At 42.5% G+C, this 16,457-nt stretch overlaps 1 protein-coding gene across 2 annotated transcripts in view; it reads left to right on the plus strand.

Annotated features, from left to right (window-relative positions):
* The window catches only part of CDK18 (cyclin dependent kinase 18), a 70,715-nt gene that overhangs the window by 23,887 nt on the left and 30,371 nt on the right, over positions 1 to 16,457 (plus strand). For both annotated transcript variants that reach the window (XM_077334732.1, XM_077334733.1), the window contains exon 2: positions 14,563 to 14,718. In XM_077334732.1, coding sequence (XP_077190847.1) covers positions 14,595 to 14,718 — 124 coding nt within the window. In that variant the 5' untranslated portion in view covers positions 14,563 to 14,594. The remainder of the gene's footprint in view (positions 1 to 14,562; positions 14,719 to 16,457) is intronic.

A 16,457-nucleotide genomic window follows, 5' to 3' on the forward strand; every position in this document is an offset into this window, starting at 1 on the left:
ATTTTCCTTACTCTTTCTCTTTTTTAAGTGTTATAATGTTGAAGTTATTGTGTGCCACTTAGAAGTTTTGGGGAAATGGTCGTAGTGTTTTTCAAACTGAATAAAAGACTGGACTCTTCTTGAAGGACCTTGGGCAGTTCTGTTTACAGGTTTCAAGACAATTCTGTACCAATGGCACTCGCCCTGTTTATGCCTTTGTTTAAAACAGCAGATGCCTGGTATCTTTCTGCTAGGCAATTTGCTATATGAGAAAGGAGCACCTGTAAAACATCTGCAGCATTAGTTTTGTGGGCCTGTGCAACATGTTCAGTTTATGGTGTACCCTAGATCTTTTTCACACATACTACTGCCAAGACAGGTCTCCCCCATCCTATAATGATGCATTTGATTTTTCCTACCTAAATGCAGAACTTTACATTTATCACTACTGAAATTCATGTTATTCATTTTAGCCCAGTTTTCCAGCCTGTCAAGATCATCCTGTTTACTGATTCTGTCTTCTGCTGTGTTTGTTACCCCTCCCAGTTTAGATCATTTACTTGGATATTGAGTCTTTCACAACCAGCTGATAGAAGATTGTGTGTCCCCAGTCCAATTCATAGAATCATAGAGTTCTTCTAGGAACCATCATCCAACCATGATTTTCTGTTCTCTAACCTCGGTCTGCAGCCATGTTGCAGTCATTGTACTGGAAATAGGTTCAAGATGTATTACAGTTGTCTACAAAATCTTGATGAGCATGCAATTCAAGATAATAACAGGAATCTGTTCTCTCTAGAGCAGGACTCTTGTGCATTTATGAAAGCAATGAACTGGGAAATATTCCTTAAAAATCTTCCTTCTGAATGGCATAAGCTCCTCCTAAGCAGAGGGGTGGTGAGTGCGTGCTACAGTTACAGGCAGGGTAAAAAGATTTATCTGATACATACCTTTTCTATGATGATTCTAGCTCATTGTGCACTTACCTCTTGAACCACAGAATCACAGAGTTGGAAGGGGCCATACAGGCCATCTAGTCCAACCCCCTGCTCAATGCACGATCAGCCCAAAGCATCCTAAAGCATCCAAGAAAAGTCTGTATCCAACCTTTGCTTGAAGACTGCCAGTGAGGGGGAGCTCACCACCTCCTTAAGCAGCATATTCCACTGCTGAACTACTCTAACTGTGAATTTTTTTTCCTGATATCTAGCCTATATCGTTGTACTTGTAGTTTAAACCCATTACTGCACGTCCTTTCCTCTGCAGTCAACGGAAACAGCATCCTGCTTTCCTCCAAGTGACAACCTTTCAAATACTTAAAGAGGGCTATCATGTCCCCTCTCAACCTCCTTTTCTCCAAGCTGAACATTCCCAAGTCCCTCAACCTATCTTCATAGGGCTTGGTCCCTTGGCCCCAGATCATCCTTGTCGCTCTCCTCTGTATCCTTTCAATTTTATCTATGTCCTTCTTGAAGTGAGGCCTCCAGAACTGCACACAGTACTCCAGGTGTGGTCTCACCAGTGCCGTATGCAATGGGACTATGACATCTTGTGATTTTGATGTGATGCCCCTGTCGATACAGCCCAAAATGGCATTTGCCTTTTTTACCGCTGCATCACACTGCCTGCTCCTGTTTATTTTACAATCCACAAGGACCCCAAGGTCTCGTTCACACACAGTGTTACCTAGAAGCGTATCCCTCATCCAGTAGGCATGCTTTTCATTTTTCTGACCCAGATGCAGAACTTTACACTTATCTTTATTAAATTGCATCTTGTTCTCATTTGCCCATTTTTCCCTTGTGTTCAGATCTCGTTGAACTCTGTCTCTATCTTCTGGAGTATTTGCCAGACCTCCCAATTTGGTGTCATCTGCAAACTTTATGAGTAGTCCCTCCACCCCCTCTTCTAGATCATTAATAAATACGTTAAAAAGTACCGGGCCGAGCCCTGAGCCCTGAGGTACCCCGCTACTCTCTCCAGTCTGATGAAACACCATTGACAACAACTCTTTGAGTGCGGTTCTCTAACCAATTCCCTATCCACCTATCTGAAAATCCAGATTTCAATCCTTCAATTTCCACGATCCAGCAAACCTGTTTCTTGGTCAAAAAAGGAAACCAGGTTGGTCTGGCAAGACCTGTTGGAGACAAATCCATGCTGACTTCCTTGGATCACCAAATTGTCCTCCATATGTTTGCAGATCGCTCCCTTTAATATCTGCTCCATTATCTTCCCCACAACAGAGGTCAGACTCACTGGTCTGTAGTTTCCCAGATCATCCTTCCTCCCTTTTTTGAAGATCGGAATAACGTTTGCTCTCTTCCAGTGCAGCTAAATGCCTCTCGACAACCTCTCTATCCATGTTAACCTGCCACCCAGACACTATCCTTTGGCTACTGCCATATCTAGATGTGCCTAAACCCTTTAACAGATGTAAAATAGGCACTAATTCAGAAGTTGCAATTCCCCCCCCCCCAAAATAAAATACTGGAAGCAGTACCTGTAACTTTAACAAATTATCCTTGGTGGCTGTTGCTAGGCAGCTCCAACAGTATTTGCAGTCCAAACTTTGGATTCTTTCAGTAAAAGGGGGGGGGGGTGAGGGAATTGGAGTAGGGTCCTTTCCAGGATTATTTTGAGAGAACTCATCAGGGCCAATGGCCATCTCCAGGGAACTTGATACCCACAGTTTTCTTGAGTCCAAAGCTTGCTACTGTTCAATAACAGCCATCTCATGAAAGCTGGTATGGTGTAATGGTTAGCATTTCCAACTAGAATCTGGTGGACCCAGAATCAAGTCTCACTGTGCCATGGAAACTGGCCGAGTAACCTTAAGCCAGTCCATACACTGACTTTAATCTACCTCACAAGGTTGTTGTAAAGATAAAATGTAAGAGAATGATGTAAGCTAGGTCACAGTGTGGAGAAAATGGAATATAAACATTGCAAATAAATGCAGCTGAAGATGGGGCCCAGGAAAAAGATAGCCTTGTTAATGGGTGGGAAAGATAGGAAGACAGAGGGAAAGCTCAGGATTTGGTGGCTGCCAGGTGGAGGAGAAAAGGAAATAGTGTGGGGAGGGTAATGCAGAGGAAACAGATTCCCCCTTGACAGGCAGAACATCACTGAGTGAGCTTCCATGACAGACTGGTAACTTGAACTTGGCTCTCCCACATCCTGCTTTGAAGCTGTAGCTGCTGCTCCATACTGGCTTTCATGGGGTGGTTTCAGTTGAACAGTAGCAAGCAGCTAGGCCTAGGTAAGTTATGCAAGTCGAGTGGTATCTCATCATTTAGTGGTTGCTGCCAAGCCTAGCCCTCTTAAATCTTTCCTCAAATGCCCCACTAAATCCTTCCTCAAATGCTTTTTTTAAAGCTATAGGTATTGCTTTTATCTGTCTTGAGTTTTTTTTAAAAACCTTTCCCCAAATTTGTCCCTTTTTAAGGATTTCAGATTTTTCAGCAAACTTGTGGTGTTTTTCTATTGAAAGATCTGTCATGTCCATTCACAGCTACAGTCACCAGATTTAAGTACCCTCTGATGTAGCTTACTTTGCTGTTATAATATACAAGTAAGGACCTACAAGTAATTTGTCTGGATGGTGCATCCCTCCCTCCTTGCTTCTTTCCCTTTCCCACCTTCCCTCTTCCCCTTCTCTGTCAGTGTGTACCTCCTTCTCAGACTATTGTCAATCTTCTTCCCCCTTCCCATTATCTGTTAGCCTACCCCTACCAGTGTGGTGTAGGGGGTTAAGAGTGGCAGCTCCTAATCTGGTGAGCCAGGTTTGATTCCACACATGCAGCCAGCTGGGTAACCTTGAATGCAATCCTTTAAAAGTCTGCTCTGAATTATCCTGTTTTATTCAATGGAATTTGATTATTCCAGGGAAGTATTTTAGGATCACAGCCTTTTTTCCTGTGTCTGTGCTCATTTTGGTGAGCAGAGCCATGTCTTACTTTTTTCTTGCACATGGATTTTTTTGTTACTGTGCTCTCTGCGTGAGTACACAGAAGGGATCCATAAACAGGTGTATGTGCCCAGCAGGATAATCTGAGAAGTCACCTCTTTGGTCCTACAGCCAAAATAATCAAATTATTATTGGTATAAATGTTTGAGCAATCATGCGGGACTAGAAGGCTTAAACCATTTTTGGCTGCCTCTCTGAGGTGCTAGCCTTTTGTGCCCTGCGTGCTGATTTATTTCTGCTGTGTACCATACAAAAGTGTTGCCTGGGAAATGACAGCATTCAAATGACTGCATTTTGGTGACAGCCTTTCAGGAACCTAAATGATAGGACTAAAGGAATTGAGCAGGAGTGTGGTGAGCAGACCAAGATTAAATGCACAGGCACTGTGTCAGCTAGAAGTAAACCCGGGCAACTAGCCAGGCCTAGTAGACTGTTGACCTGGACTTTCAGAATAGCGATCCATCAACAAAACTATCTTTGGTCACAGCATGAAGGATGTGCTCATTAAGAATTCATTGGCTGACAAACTATAAACTTTATTGCAATTTGGGATTAATGAGCAAAAAGATATTAAATGAAAGTAAAGTTATATTATTTGGCTGCAAAGCCAAAGTCTCCAGAATGTTTCCTTTCCTTTTGTCCGTTTGCATTTAAAATGTGGTTGTTGTTTGAAAAAGAGAACATTGACAGTCTGCAGTATGAAATTTATCTGTAGGGAGTTGAGGCTGTCTGTGGTTGATTACTAAATAACTTGCTCTGAGTCGTTATAACAAAACCATCTGCTCAGAAAAGAATGAAACTGGAATAAAATGGTACCATTGGGAACAGAAAGGTTACAGGGAGGTGCTGTCTTAACCAGTGATATTACTGGTCACATGTAGAGGAAGAGAAAATGGGTTGCAATTCTGTACATACTTCCTTGGAATACATCTGGCGTGCGAGGCTTATTAAATTAGTAGCGTTGGGCCACACGGCAGAAACAATGAGGCACTGACCTCATTTTGTCTACTCATAATATGACCTTATTCAGAAAGGGATGTCGGGTTTGACCCCAGTGCTCATTCAGGTCACTGTAAGTCACTAGATGAGACCCTTGGAGTATTCATTATGATGGGCAAGGCAGCCTGTGACATCTCAGAGTCCCTTGGTGACTAATTTCTTTGCCTGTTTGGCCACCAACCCCAAGCAGCATGACATTGCCACTGGTTGTGTGAAGCTGAATTCATCTTCCATACTGCTTTGTGACATTGTGACCTTGTGGATAAAGTCCCGAAACAGACAAATCCTTTGAAATTATTGTGTATGGTGAAATCTGATCCTGAAAACGTAAGATAGCTTTGTAATAAGCAGGCAGTGACTTAGCACAAGAAAACAACAATTTATTGCAGCAATGGAAAGTACAAAACAGAGAGGAATGAATGCTTGGTCTTTGTAGGAAGCAAATGGGCAGCGATAGGTTCATTCATCTTGGCCTGTGGACACTTTAATTGGAGTTCCCCCTGAAAATGGTAGGAAAGGCCTTATCTAGTTAGGAGAAATAGTTTGGGTTCCTGAGTTCAGAGAGTCATAAAGATAATGAATGCGGAATAGCCACGCAAATAACAGCATGCTGCCTAACAATATCCTGTGATTTCTCAGCTACTATTTTTATTCTCATCTCACTTCCTCTCTGAGAGGGTTCATAGTATTGTGTTGCACACTAGACATGTGAAGGGAAATCTTTCACTGCAGCTTAGGCTACATTTATTAGAAATGATGGGGGTGCCAGCACCTGTGGATGCAGAACAAAGGTTGGTCTTGTGTTTTGTCAAATCTAATATTGGGTTTCATTGCTTAATTCTTCCCTGGAATATACACTGCATCTTCTGACTCTATACCAATAAACCCATAAATACATAGTATATAACACTGAGTTTAAGAAGTGTTTCAGGTCTAGACTAGCTCCTGCTCTAAACTATATGAAACCAGAATGAGCTACCCTGCATGAACAGCTGGTGCAATGGAAATAAAAAGCAGCAAAAACTGAAACAATTGTGATTTTTAAAAAATCCTCGGTAGAGGTGGATACATGGTACAGTATGGCTATGTCAGTATCTGCCCTCTGCCACTCACAATGGTCAGATTCATTCATATGCACCTACCTCTTTATCATGACTAGTTTTAATCAGATTAGACAGTCTGCCTAGATTTAGAAACCTGCAAAGTCATTTTAATTAAAGCGATCATAAATTATATAGACTAATTGAGAGCTCCTACTTGTCCCTTATACAGGAATTTGAACATAACAGTGAAACAACCACATCCTTTTCTACATTAGGAGGTCCTATAGAATAAAATGTTTAGCATGATAATGGTAGCCATTCAGTTGTGTATGACTCTTGGGAATCCTATGGCTCAGCTGCCTTCACATCTCCTCCTGCTGCACTCTCCCAGACTCCTCCAGGCCGGGTGTCATAAATCTATAAATCCTTGTGTTGTTTCCTGTCTGCCTCTGCATACCAAATTTGCCCTCAGTGGGGCATTCTTATCTCTCCCGCTTTTAGTGACCTTGCTTGTCTCACTGGAGTCTCAACAGACTGTTAGTTTAGATCAAAGCTGGGCCATCTGGCTGGGCTGGGAATCTTTGTAACTTTTGGAAATGTACCTTTCCCACCATTTCGATTCCTCATCCCCCCTCTCATGTTTGGTCCCCCCTATAAGTACACCCCAATGTCCATTGTATCTTTCTCTCTGCCAAGATGATTGTTCAATGAGTCTTGGCCCACATTGGCTGTTGTAGTAGTTCTGTTCAATAAAGCCTTTCTTTTGGATCATTACTCTGCCTGGGTCTTGGAAGCTCCTTTATCACAGACTTTGCTTGCTGACTTCTGCCTGATTCATGACAATTATCTGGCCGGTGTCCATTTTGATCATATCTAACAACCTTGTTCTTTGTCGGCCTGATTTCCTTTTACCACTGACCAGTCCTAGCATAATTGCGCTATTCATTTAGTTGGATCACATGATATGGCCAAAATAAGTGAGCCGGAGTTCTGTGATTTTGCCTTCCAGTGATATATCAGGATTTATGCACTCTAGCATTTCTCGGACACTTCCTGATCTCACTTTACCACCACCTGACCAGTCACTGCTTCACCCAATCTTCCTTTATGGTTAGTCTGTCTTCTCTTACCATTTGTTATGCTACACTATTATGGACAATCTTCTTTGTGTGAATTTAGCTTAACAGATGAGGATAAGGAACTACATGCATAGGAGCAGCTCTGCTGAATCAGTCCAGTGCTTCAGAACCGTATTTCACATGGCCAGCTAAATGCCTGTGCAACACATAACAGTCAGGGAGACAGGGGCCAAAGCCACCCTCAACACTGTCACTCAGAAATATGCTACCTCTGAACAGGGAGGTTCTGTTTAGTCATTATAATACCTAATAACATTTGGATGAGCCAATCCAAATTCCCCTTAAAGACTACCAAACTGTATAAATTAATTAGGTTTGAATTAAGCTTGAGTTAAGTTGGTTAAGAATCTACTGGCAGTATTACAGGGGAGAGACAGAAGTTCTCTCCTCTCATGTGTGCTCTCCAGTCCTCTGTTCCTAAAGCCCCCAGTACCTTTCTCCATAGTGAAAGTTCTTGTTTCTGAGAGGCATTGCTTCTGTGGGTGTCAGTTTGAGCTTACAATATGTACTAGATCAGACTAATTTGTGTTCTGCCCAGTCATTCAGACTTGAACTGAGATCCAGGCTCCCCCATATGAGTAGAGTAGAAGAGTGAGTAATGATGGGCAACTCACCATGACTAGTGTGGAACAAGGTTCTGCCTTCTTGTTGCAGAATGACTAGATCCTGTGGGCAGAGCATGTTAAATCCTGGGGCCTGTGCCTTCCACTGCTCCTCACTGACTCAATAAATTGTGTGGGACAATCGCTTCAGCTAGCTCTGGCAAGTTTAATTTGGTGGTGAATGATGAGAAATTTGGTACAGCCCCACTTCCTTTTTCTCACAGAAAGGAAGGAGGGGTGTGCATCAAGTCTCAATCTGCCCTCATTCAGGAAAATGTAAAGCAAGGCAATTGTAGTGTTTGCTGCTGCTAGGAGATCATTATAATAGTGTTATGCATAATACTGATGCCGTAATCTTGTGTGTCCACATCCAACCTGGATGCACTGTGCCATGCTGTAGCTCAGTGTGCCTGTGTATTGAGGATCAATAGAAAAGAGCTGTTAGGCAGTATAGCTTTTTGTGAGGTTATTCTAATTCAGATTAGACTACAGCATTGGGTCCAGACAAAAATGGTGATTTTCTCTGATTCTGCCTTCCTGCTGCAGACCACCCTTGTTGCATTCTTATTCTCCAGGAGTAGCATTTAGTAGGGATCAGTGGGGTGCAGTGGCAGGAGGGAGGCAAATTAGTTCAGATACAACCCCTACGCTTTAAGGGACTAAGACTTCAGGATAGGATCTGGAAATCCAGATTACATTTCTGCCTTTCGAAGTGACAGCTCTGTTGATCAGGCTGTAGACAAAACCCTGCTGTGATTCAGTACAGGTCATAAGCTGCAAATGCTAAGTACATTTATTGTAAATACACATAGTAATTCATGTACAAAAATACAGTAACTTCTTGCTTCAGTTTTTAAAAGCTCTGGCTTTGGGTGTTGTATAAAAAGATCAAAGGATCATTCCTGGCCTCTGCTTGTTTAACAACATAAAATTGTCATCACATTTCCCCCACATGGATGAAACAACATACAAATTAATAGCTTCTTAATCAGACTATGAATCTATCCACTCTAGAATCCTGTTGCCAGCAGTTTCCAGCCATATGTTTGAAGAAAGGGCTTGTAGCCTACTTTGCACAACTGAATTCAGAAGCTGTCTTTTCATAGCTAATGAGTTATTCATTTTATATTCAGTGTTTAAAGTGTTAGTTGTTAGACGGTGACTCTGCACTTCAAAAAGGACAAAAAAAAGTTCAGCCTTTACATTTATTCAGATCCAGCATAACACAGTTCATTATGAAGTTAGAGTTTAGTGGCACCTTTAGGATCAACAGTGTTTTATTCTAGGTGTAGACTTTTGTGAAATGTCCATGCACACTCAAGCTTATATCCAGAATAAAACTTCATTGGTCTTGAGGGAGCGACAGCTACCCACTTGAATCCATTACACCTGAATCCATTACGGTTCAGTGTTCTCCAGTTACACTGTAAAAAATACCTTATTATAATACACCTGTGTTCTTAAAGCCGGGATGCACCATACAGTAATGTAAGGGTGCTCCAGTGCTTCTGTTGTTGCTTAGTTGCTGGAGGCAATTTAGAGCTATGTAAAATAAATAAGCCAGTAGCAACTTGCCTGCTCCATTTAAAATGCTTATTCCAGATTGCCTCATAAAACCTGTTGATTTTTAAATTCATTGGTGGTTAATTCACACTTGCATACTGGAGTCAGTTTCTAGAATCAGTATCTGCAAACCTGACATGTTCTGACAGTTCCCCATTATAGAGCCCGTTATTGGAACTTTATATTCTTGCAATAATTCCCCCATATGTGGCACTGGGAACATCACACAATAAATGAGAGAGCTGGGAGGGGGGCAAGGGACTAGGATAAGATGAGAATGGTTTCACTATGCCTTAAGAAGCACCATTTTTCTATGTCACCATCCCTCTCCCTGCCCTAATTGTCTTTTCTTCCTCATCTTAGCCCATTCATTAGCCTGGCTCCTTTGACAGAAGTAAGGGTGGAAGTTGCTAGGCAACCCTAACACATGATTTTCGGGCACGCCATGGACGTGGCACTTGCATCCTTTGGGACAGTGGAGGCTCCCTGACATCTCTAGAGAGCGAGTACTGTGGTGTCATTTGATCCTGACTAGCTGAGAAAGATGCTTGGGGTTCTGAAGTTTACTATCTGCAAATACCCATGACTGGGGGCACTGAAAGTGGAAGCCTGCCCTGGTAACAGCCCCTGGCAACGGCAGTCAATTAGCCAGCAGAATGTTTGTGTCACTGACAGATAATCTCTTAAGCTTTTTGAATGTTGGCATTTTAACCCAAGTGTTCTGTTGCCATGGAGAGGTAATGCACTAACTCTGGGATGCTTCGCCTGACCACATCATTCTGGAATGCGCTCATCCATTTGTGGTGCCCATATCCTATTGAGGGACATGCCAGAGGACAAAATGCACCTTAGTCCAGTTTTTGGCTCCCTCCTTTTTGTATTGTAATGAACTTAACGTTAAAGGCATTGCCCTTTAACATTTACATTGCTGGAAGTTCTTCTGCATCTTTCTGAACTCCTTTTCTGCTACAGGATGGAAGTCCTGTTAGTAAGAAGTTCACCATTAAGTAGAAATCTGCTGCTTGTGCAGATTTTAAGACTGAGGATAACTGCAAAAGAGAGACATGCATCTAATCACCCAGTTGAACAATGGTGTTGCTTGACCTTTTAAACGTTGCTTAACAACCTGCCACAAAACTTGGCTGTTTATTAGCAGAAGGAAGTCTTGGTGCAGGTTCTGCTTCATTTACAGCTGGGAGGGAGGCTGTTTTGATTCTGTAGGTTGCTGTCCAAATCATTAGAGAAGAAGGCCTTATTTACCAAGTATACTTCCGATCCCAGCTTTTTTGAATATTCCATAGATCAGTGGTCCCCAACCTGCGGGCCGCGGCCCGGTGCCGGGCCCGCGAAGGCCATGGCGCCGGGCCGCGGCTCCCTCTCCCCGCCCCCCTCCGCAGTAAAAAACTTCCCAGGCCGCAAGCAGGCGTGGTCCGATGCACGGGCGCGGCATGCAGGCGCGGCACACGGGCACGGCCCAATGCGTGGGCGTTGCCCACGCGGGCGCAGCCCGATGCGCGGGCGCAGCCCGATGCGTGGGCGTTGCCCGCGCAGGCCGCGCCCCGATGCCCTGCCGGTCCCCAACCTCAGAAAGGTTGGGGACCACTGCCATAGATAACATTACCACCAATAAGGTTACTCTATAAGGCTGCTTAAGACTGACAGAACAGTGGGCTGAAACACAGGAAGAGCTATGGGAAAGGCACTTATGTCATAAGGAAAGTGAGAGTTCTGAACTGGTTTTGTTGAGTCATTCTTCATCTTCTCTCTTTGCCCAAAGTGGACAAACTTCTAGGGTCAGTGAGGGCAACCACTTGCCACTTTAATCCCTGGTATGCAGATGACAAGGGAATAGATAACATATGTGAGAACTGAGTTTAAGTCCAGTAGCCTCCCTAAAACCAACCATTGTTAAATTTCTCAGTGACTTAGGCATGTAGCGAGATAAGAAGCCAATATATATCCCTGTGAAGCTCAGGGGGCTCCATTGTCCCAAGTGTTATAGTAACTTTAAATTCAGCAGTTTCTCATTCCAGTCTGTTTCTGAAATTCTTTTGCAATAAAACAGCCACTTTGAGGTCCCCCACGGAGATCCCTGGGAGGCTGAAGTGTTCTCTTACAGGCTTCTCAGTTTTTTTATTCTTGATGCCAAATTTGTGTCCATTTATCCTTTGCCATAGGGTTTGGCCTGTTTGCCCTATGTAGATAACAGAAGGGCATTTTTTCCCAGGCCTTTTTCAGGTCATCCAGCTCTGTGGTAAACCTGGGTTTTGTCCGAAAGGTGGAAGTCATTGAAGGATGACGATAGCTTTAAGGAGCTTCAGAGTTTATGCCTGTACTGGAACTTCAACAGAGGAATCTTGGAATCCTAAAATCTCCTAGAGAGATCCAGAATCTAGTAGAATTCATAAACTTTGGTGGGCATTTTAACCTCTTCTACGAGTGTTGAAACCGCATTGACCTTGGTGTTGAGTAGGTAGCGGTCAGATTTACGCATTGTATAATTATGAGAAGTTCTCCTGGATCCCATAAAGGCCTGACAAGCTCAGGAAGTGTTTTATGTAGTGGTTATCCAGATGCTTCTGGGAAGCCCATAGGAGGGTCATGAAAGTAGTAATGTTCCCTCACTTGCCTCATGGCATGCAGCCTCTGAACCTAGGAAGTCTATTTAGTAATAATAACTAATAGCCACTGACAGTTTCCCAGAGGATAGATCTGTTTGAAGCTCATGGCCATTCCCAAATCTTGTGGCCATAAAATCTAGAAATTAATTAGGCACTGTATCAATAATGGCTGTCTTTTGTCAGTTCTGAATCTACAGCCCATCGATTTTATTAAGTGACTTTGAGCTCCAGAAATATGTTAGAAAAAGTTCTATCTCCATACACGCATAACTTTATAAACTCTGAAGAATCTGAAGTTAGCAGTAACTCATGAAAGCTCATACAAATATTGTAAGTTTTGTAAGCTTTCAAGGTTCTGCTAGATTCTTGTCCTTTTATAAATTCTGCTGTTCTTTTTTAAAATTTGGGATGTGATAATGTGTCCATATTAGCCTTTGTTTAATTGTCTTGGCCCTACTCCAGATGAAGTCCAGAGTCACCTTTGGCCTATTCTGATCTATGACCAACTGTTCTATGGCACATTCATATTGTGTATTTAGAACTGGTGTCTCAGTTACAACCTGGATGCATATGTATTGAATCCATGTTATACAACAGCATGTATAATATAGACTGATTATGCACAGGGTGGAAAGGCTGGGTGGGCAACGAAAGAGTGGTGGGGCCAATCCCCCATTATGCATGATGTCGTGGCTATCCTGGCCGCCTCCCAGCCCTGGCCTGAATCAGGGCCACGGATGGCCCACAGTAAGGGAAAGCGGATACTTCCATGTTCCCTATGTTGCTGCAATTGTCATCTGTGAATAAGCACAATAAAACAAACAAACAAAAAAAGGGTTATATGCACCATTTACTCAAATGCAAGACTAGGTGCTGTGATGCCATCCTTCAGAGTCATGCATTTTTGGAGTCAGTATTGGTACTGAGAATAGAACTGCTGGCTATTTTTATGAATATTGTCAAGGAACAGCTTATAACCAATTCTTAGGTGAAGAAATTTCTGTATTGGTGTTCAAAGTAATTTTTTTTAAAAGCTGGTATTGTTTTTTCTTCTAGAAACTGGGGCATCTCTAGCACAGAACTGTACTGTTCAGATGTATTTTTTATGCAGGGGATGAGCTTGAAGTTGCTCAACAAATTTTGATCTGTAGCCAACCAATACAAACTAAAGCACAAGAAATGCATTGAAGAAAGACTTCCTCTATGTATTTGGTATCGTGGTCATTTTAATTTCTTTTAATGTTGGGGAAAAATTAAGTGCTACTGGGCTTAGTTCTTAAGACTCTGTAGTATGAATGGCCACCATTATAACTGCACTATGGGGGAACCCATGTAAATGCATGTAGGCTCTAAAATTCAACGGTTTCTGGAAAAATCACAATAGAAAAATTAAATTAGTATTTCTTAAATTGGCATCTTAAAGCTACTGTAGCTTCATTCAGTTGTTGCACAAATTGTAGTTCACAGCAGCTTTGCTTGCTTCTTATGCCCTTTTTCCTCCTTCCCTTCTTACACAGTGAAGAAGTCACAGCTTACAATCAACAGTGAATGACTAAGGAAACTTAATTTGAATAAATTCTGTGACATGCCGATGCAAATAGTTGTGTGTATTTACTTCTCACAAACCTGGGATTCTAAACCACAGTTTAATCAATTCATTTCAGACTCAGTCATACTCAAAATGTGAAGTTATGACTTCAGCCAAACACTTTGGCAGGGTGCAAAAATCAATTTTAGGTCTGTGTATTTAAATGTTATCTCCCTCTCTCTTCTTCTCCCTCTCTTGGGGCAGGAATTTTGTAAAGATACTTTAGCCCGAGGTCTCCTAAATTTGCTGAGGGAAAACTGGTTTCCAGATGATGAATTGAAAATCACTTTCCAAGCATTTGTTCCCCATTCAGCTGCTGAATGTGTACATGGCAGGTGGTGCTGTGGGTTATTATTTATATTTATGCTGCTTCTAATGTGCAAAATGCTTTATGTATTCATCTGCTTTTGCTGTTAGAATTGGATAGTGCCCCCCCCCCCCAGATGAGGATGGTTCCATGTTTTAAGAAAACTGCTGCCATTACGTCAAGATCGGCCCTAAAAGTCTGTTCTAAGATAGACCAAAAAGGATTCGTCACAGTAGATCTGAAATTAAGTCTGTCCCAAAAGTGTGTGGATTGTCCTGGAGGGTTAAACTATACATGATGTGGAAGATCTGTGACTGGCTTTAAAAGCAACTAGATGAAACTCCAGTTTGGGTCAATGTTGGTTCAGTTTAACATTTCCCTCTTGCCATTTTCCCACTAGATATCCCACACACACCACTGCCAGTACCTCAATGGGGCAGGAAAACATGTTGCTTAGTGTGCCAGGGTTCTTTAACTATCAGGATGAATATATTGGGAGGGGGTGTCTATTAGGGTAAAAGCAGGGAGGGCAAGAGTTTTAAACTGCTCCCTCCAGCCTGACACCATGGCCCTGAATCAAATCTCCTGTGCTTTCTGCCCTGCAGCTGCTTTTTAAGATTAAAAACGTACTCTACTGTGTGGAGTAAGTGTAATCTGTGATTTCAGTTAAGCTGTGTTTGAGGTAAAACAGCAACTAAATTGCCTTTGAAAACCCAAAGTTCCTTACCCTCTCGTCTGTCTTCTCCAACAGATCCCCACTGCTGTGTTGCTGTTCAGAATATCATGAACAAGATGAAAACTTTCAAGCGCCGTTTTTCCCTTTCGGTTCCCCGGACGGAGACCATTGAGGAGTCTTTGGCAGAATTCACAGATCAATTCAACCATCTCAACAACAGGAAGAATGAAGGTAAAAAGCTAGTGGGGTCAGCAGTCATTTGGAAGGAGTCAACTGATGAAGTCTTCAAAGTCAGCCCCACCATAGTGCAGAAAGCAGGATCTAATGGTGGCCATTATAGCTTATCAAGTGCTTGGAACTTGGTGCTGCTGAAAGAGTAGGAATCTTTCCTTTTAAGACAGGCAAATCTGGACAGAGGAGGGAGAGGGATTTTATTTGCTAGGTCTTTGGAAAAGATCGATACCTGCTTTAGGAACCTCTTGTTCACAATAAGAAATGGAGCGCATGCTGGCTCCCCAGTTATTCCATTCTGCTTTTTGAACTGACCTCTCCAGTCTAGACAGAAACCACAGTGGATCTGAAACTGAGGCATCAAGTTTCCTACCTTTATATGTGAAATGGGACATTATTTTTTTAAACAAAACCCAAAGTATGTATAAAATTCTCTTTAGCCCTCCTGATTTCATACACCCACCCTTTTTAAAGAAATAGAAAGTGGGGAGGAGAGTGTTTAGAAGGAGAGAATGTGGTTGAACCTAACCTTAACAGTGATCATGCAGATGGGGAGATTCCATTAGGCCAGAAATTTATGTAGTTAACTTTAGTCAGTCAGAAGTCTAGCAAATAGCCTACTTTCAGTTCCGGTTTTTATTTTCAGTTCCAGTTTTGGATTTTAGTAAAGCTTTTGATAAGGTTCCCCATGATGTTCTGATGGATAAATTGAAGGAGTGCAATCTGGATTTTCAGATAGTTAGGTGGATAGGGAATTGGTTGGAGAACCGCACTCAAAGAGTTGTTGTCAATGGTATTTCATCAGTCTGGAGGGAGGTGTGTAGCGGGGTACCTCAGGGCTCAGTGCTCGGCCCGGTAGTTCTTAACATATTTATTAATGATCTAGATGAGGGGGTGGAGGGACTACTCATCAAGTTTGCAGATGACACCAAATTTGGGAGGATTGGCAAATACTCCAGAAGATAGAGACAGAGTTCAACGAGATCTGAACACAACGGAAAAATGGGCAAATGAGAACATGATGCAATTTAATAAAGATAAGTGTAAAGTTCTGCATCTGGGTCAGAAAAATGAAAAGCATGCCTACTGGATGGGGGATACGCTTCTAGATAACACTGTGTGTGAACGAAACCTTGGGATACTTGTGGATTGTAAACTAAACATGAGCAGGCAGTGTGATGCAGCGGTAAAAAAGACAAATGCCATTTTGGGCTGTATCGACAGGGGCATCACATCAAAATCACAAGATGTCATAGTCCCATTGTATACAGCACTGGTCAGACCACACCTAGAGTACTGTGTGCAGTTCTGGAGGCCTCACTTCAAGAAGGACATAGATAAAATTGAAAGGGTACAGGGGAGAGCGACGAGGATGATCTGGGGCCAAGGGACCAAGCCCTATGAAGATAGGTTGAGGGACTTGGGAATGTTCAGCTTGGAGAAAAGGAGGTTGAGAGGGGACATGATAGCCCTCTTTAAGTATTTGAAAGGTTGTCACTTGGAGGAAGGCAGGATGCTGTTTCCGTTGACTGCAGAGGAAAGGACGTGCAGTAATGGGTTTAAACTACAAGTACAACGATATAGGCTAGATATCAGGAAAAAAATTCACAGTTAGAGTAGTTCAGCAGTGGAATATGCTGCTTAAGGAGGTGGTGAGTTCCCCCTCACTGGCAGTCTTCAAGCAAAGGTTGGATACAGACTTTTCTTGGATGCTTTAGGATGCTTTGGGCTGATCGTGC

Source organism: Paroedura picta, chromosome 4, assembly GCF_049243985.1.
Source record: "Paroedura picta isolate Pp20150507F chromosome 4, Ppicta_v3.0, whole genome shotgun sequence".
NCBI classification, from domain to species: Eukaryota; Metazoa; Chordata; class Lepidosauria; order Squamata; family Gekkonidae; genus Paroedura; species Paroedura picta.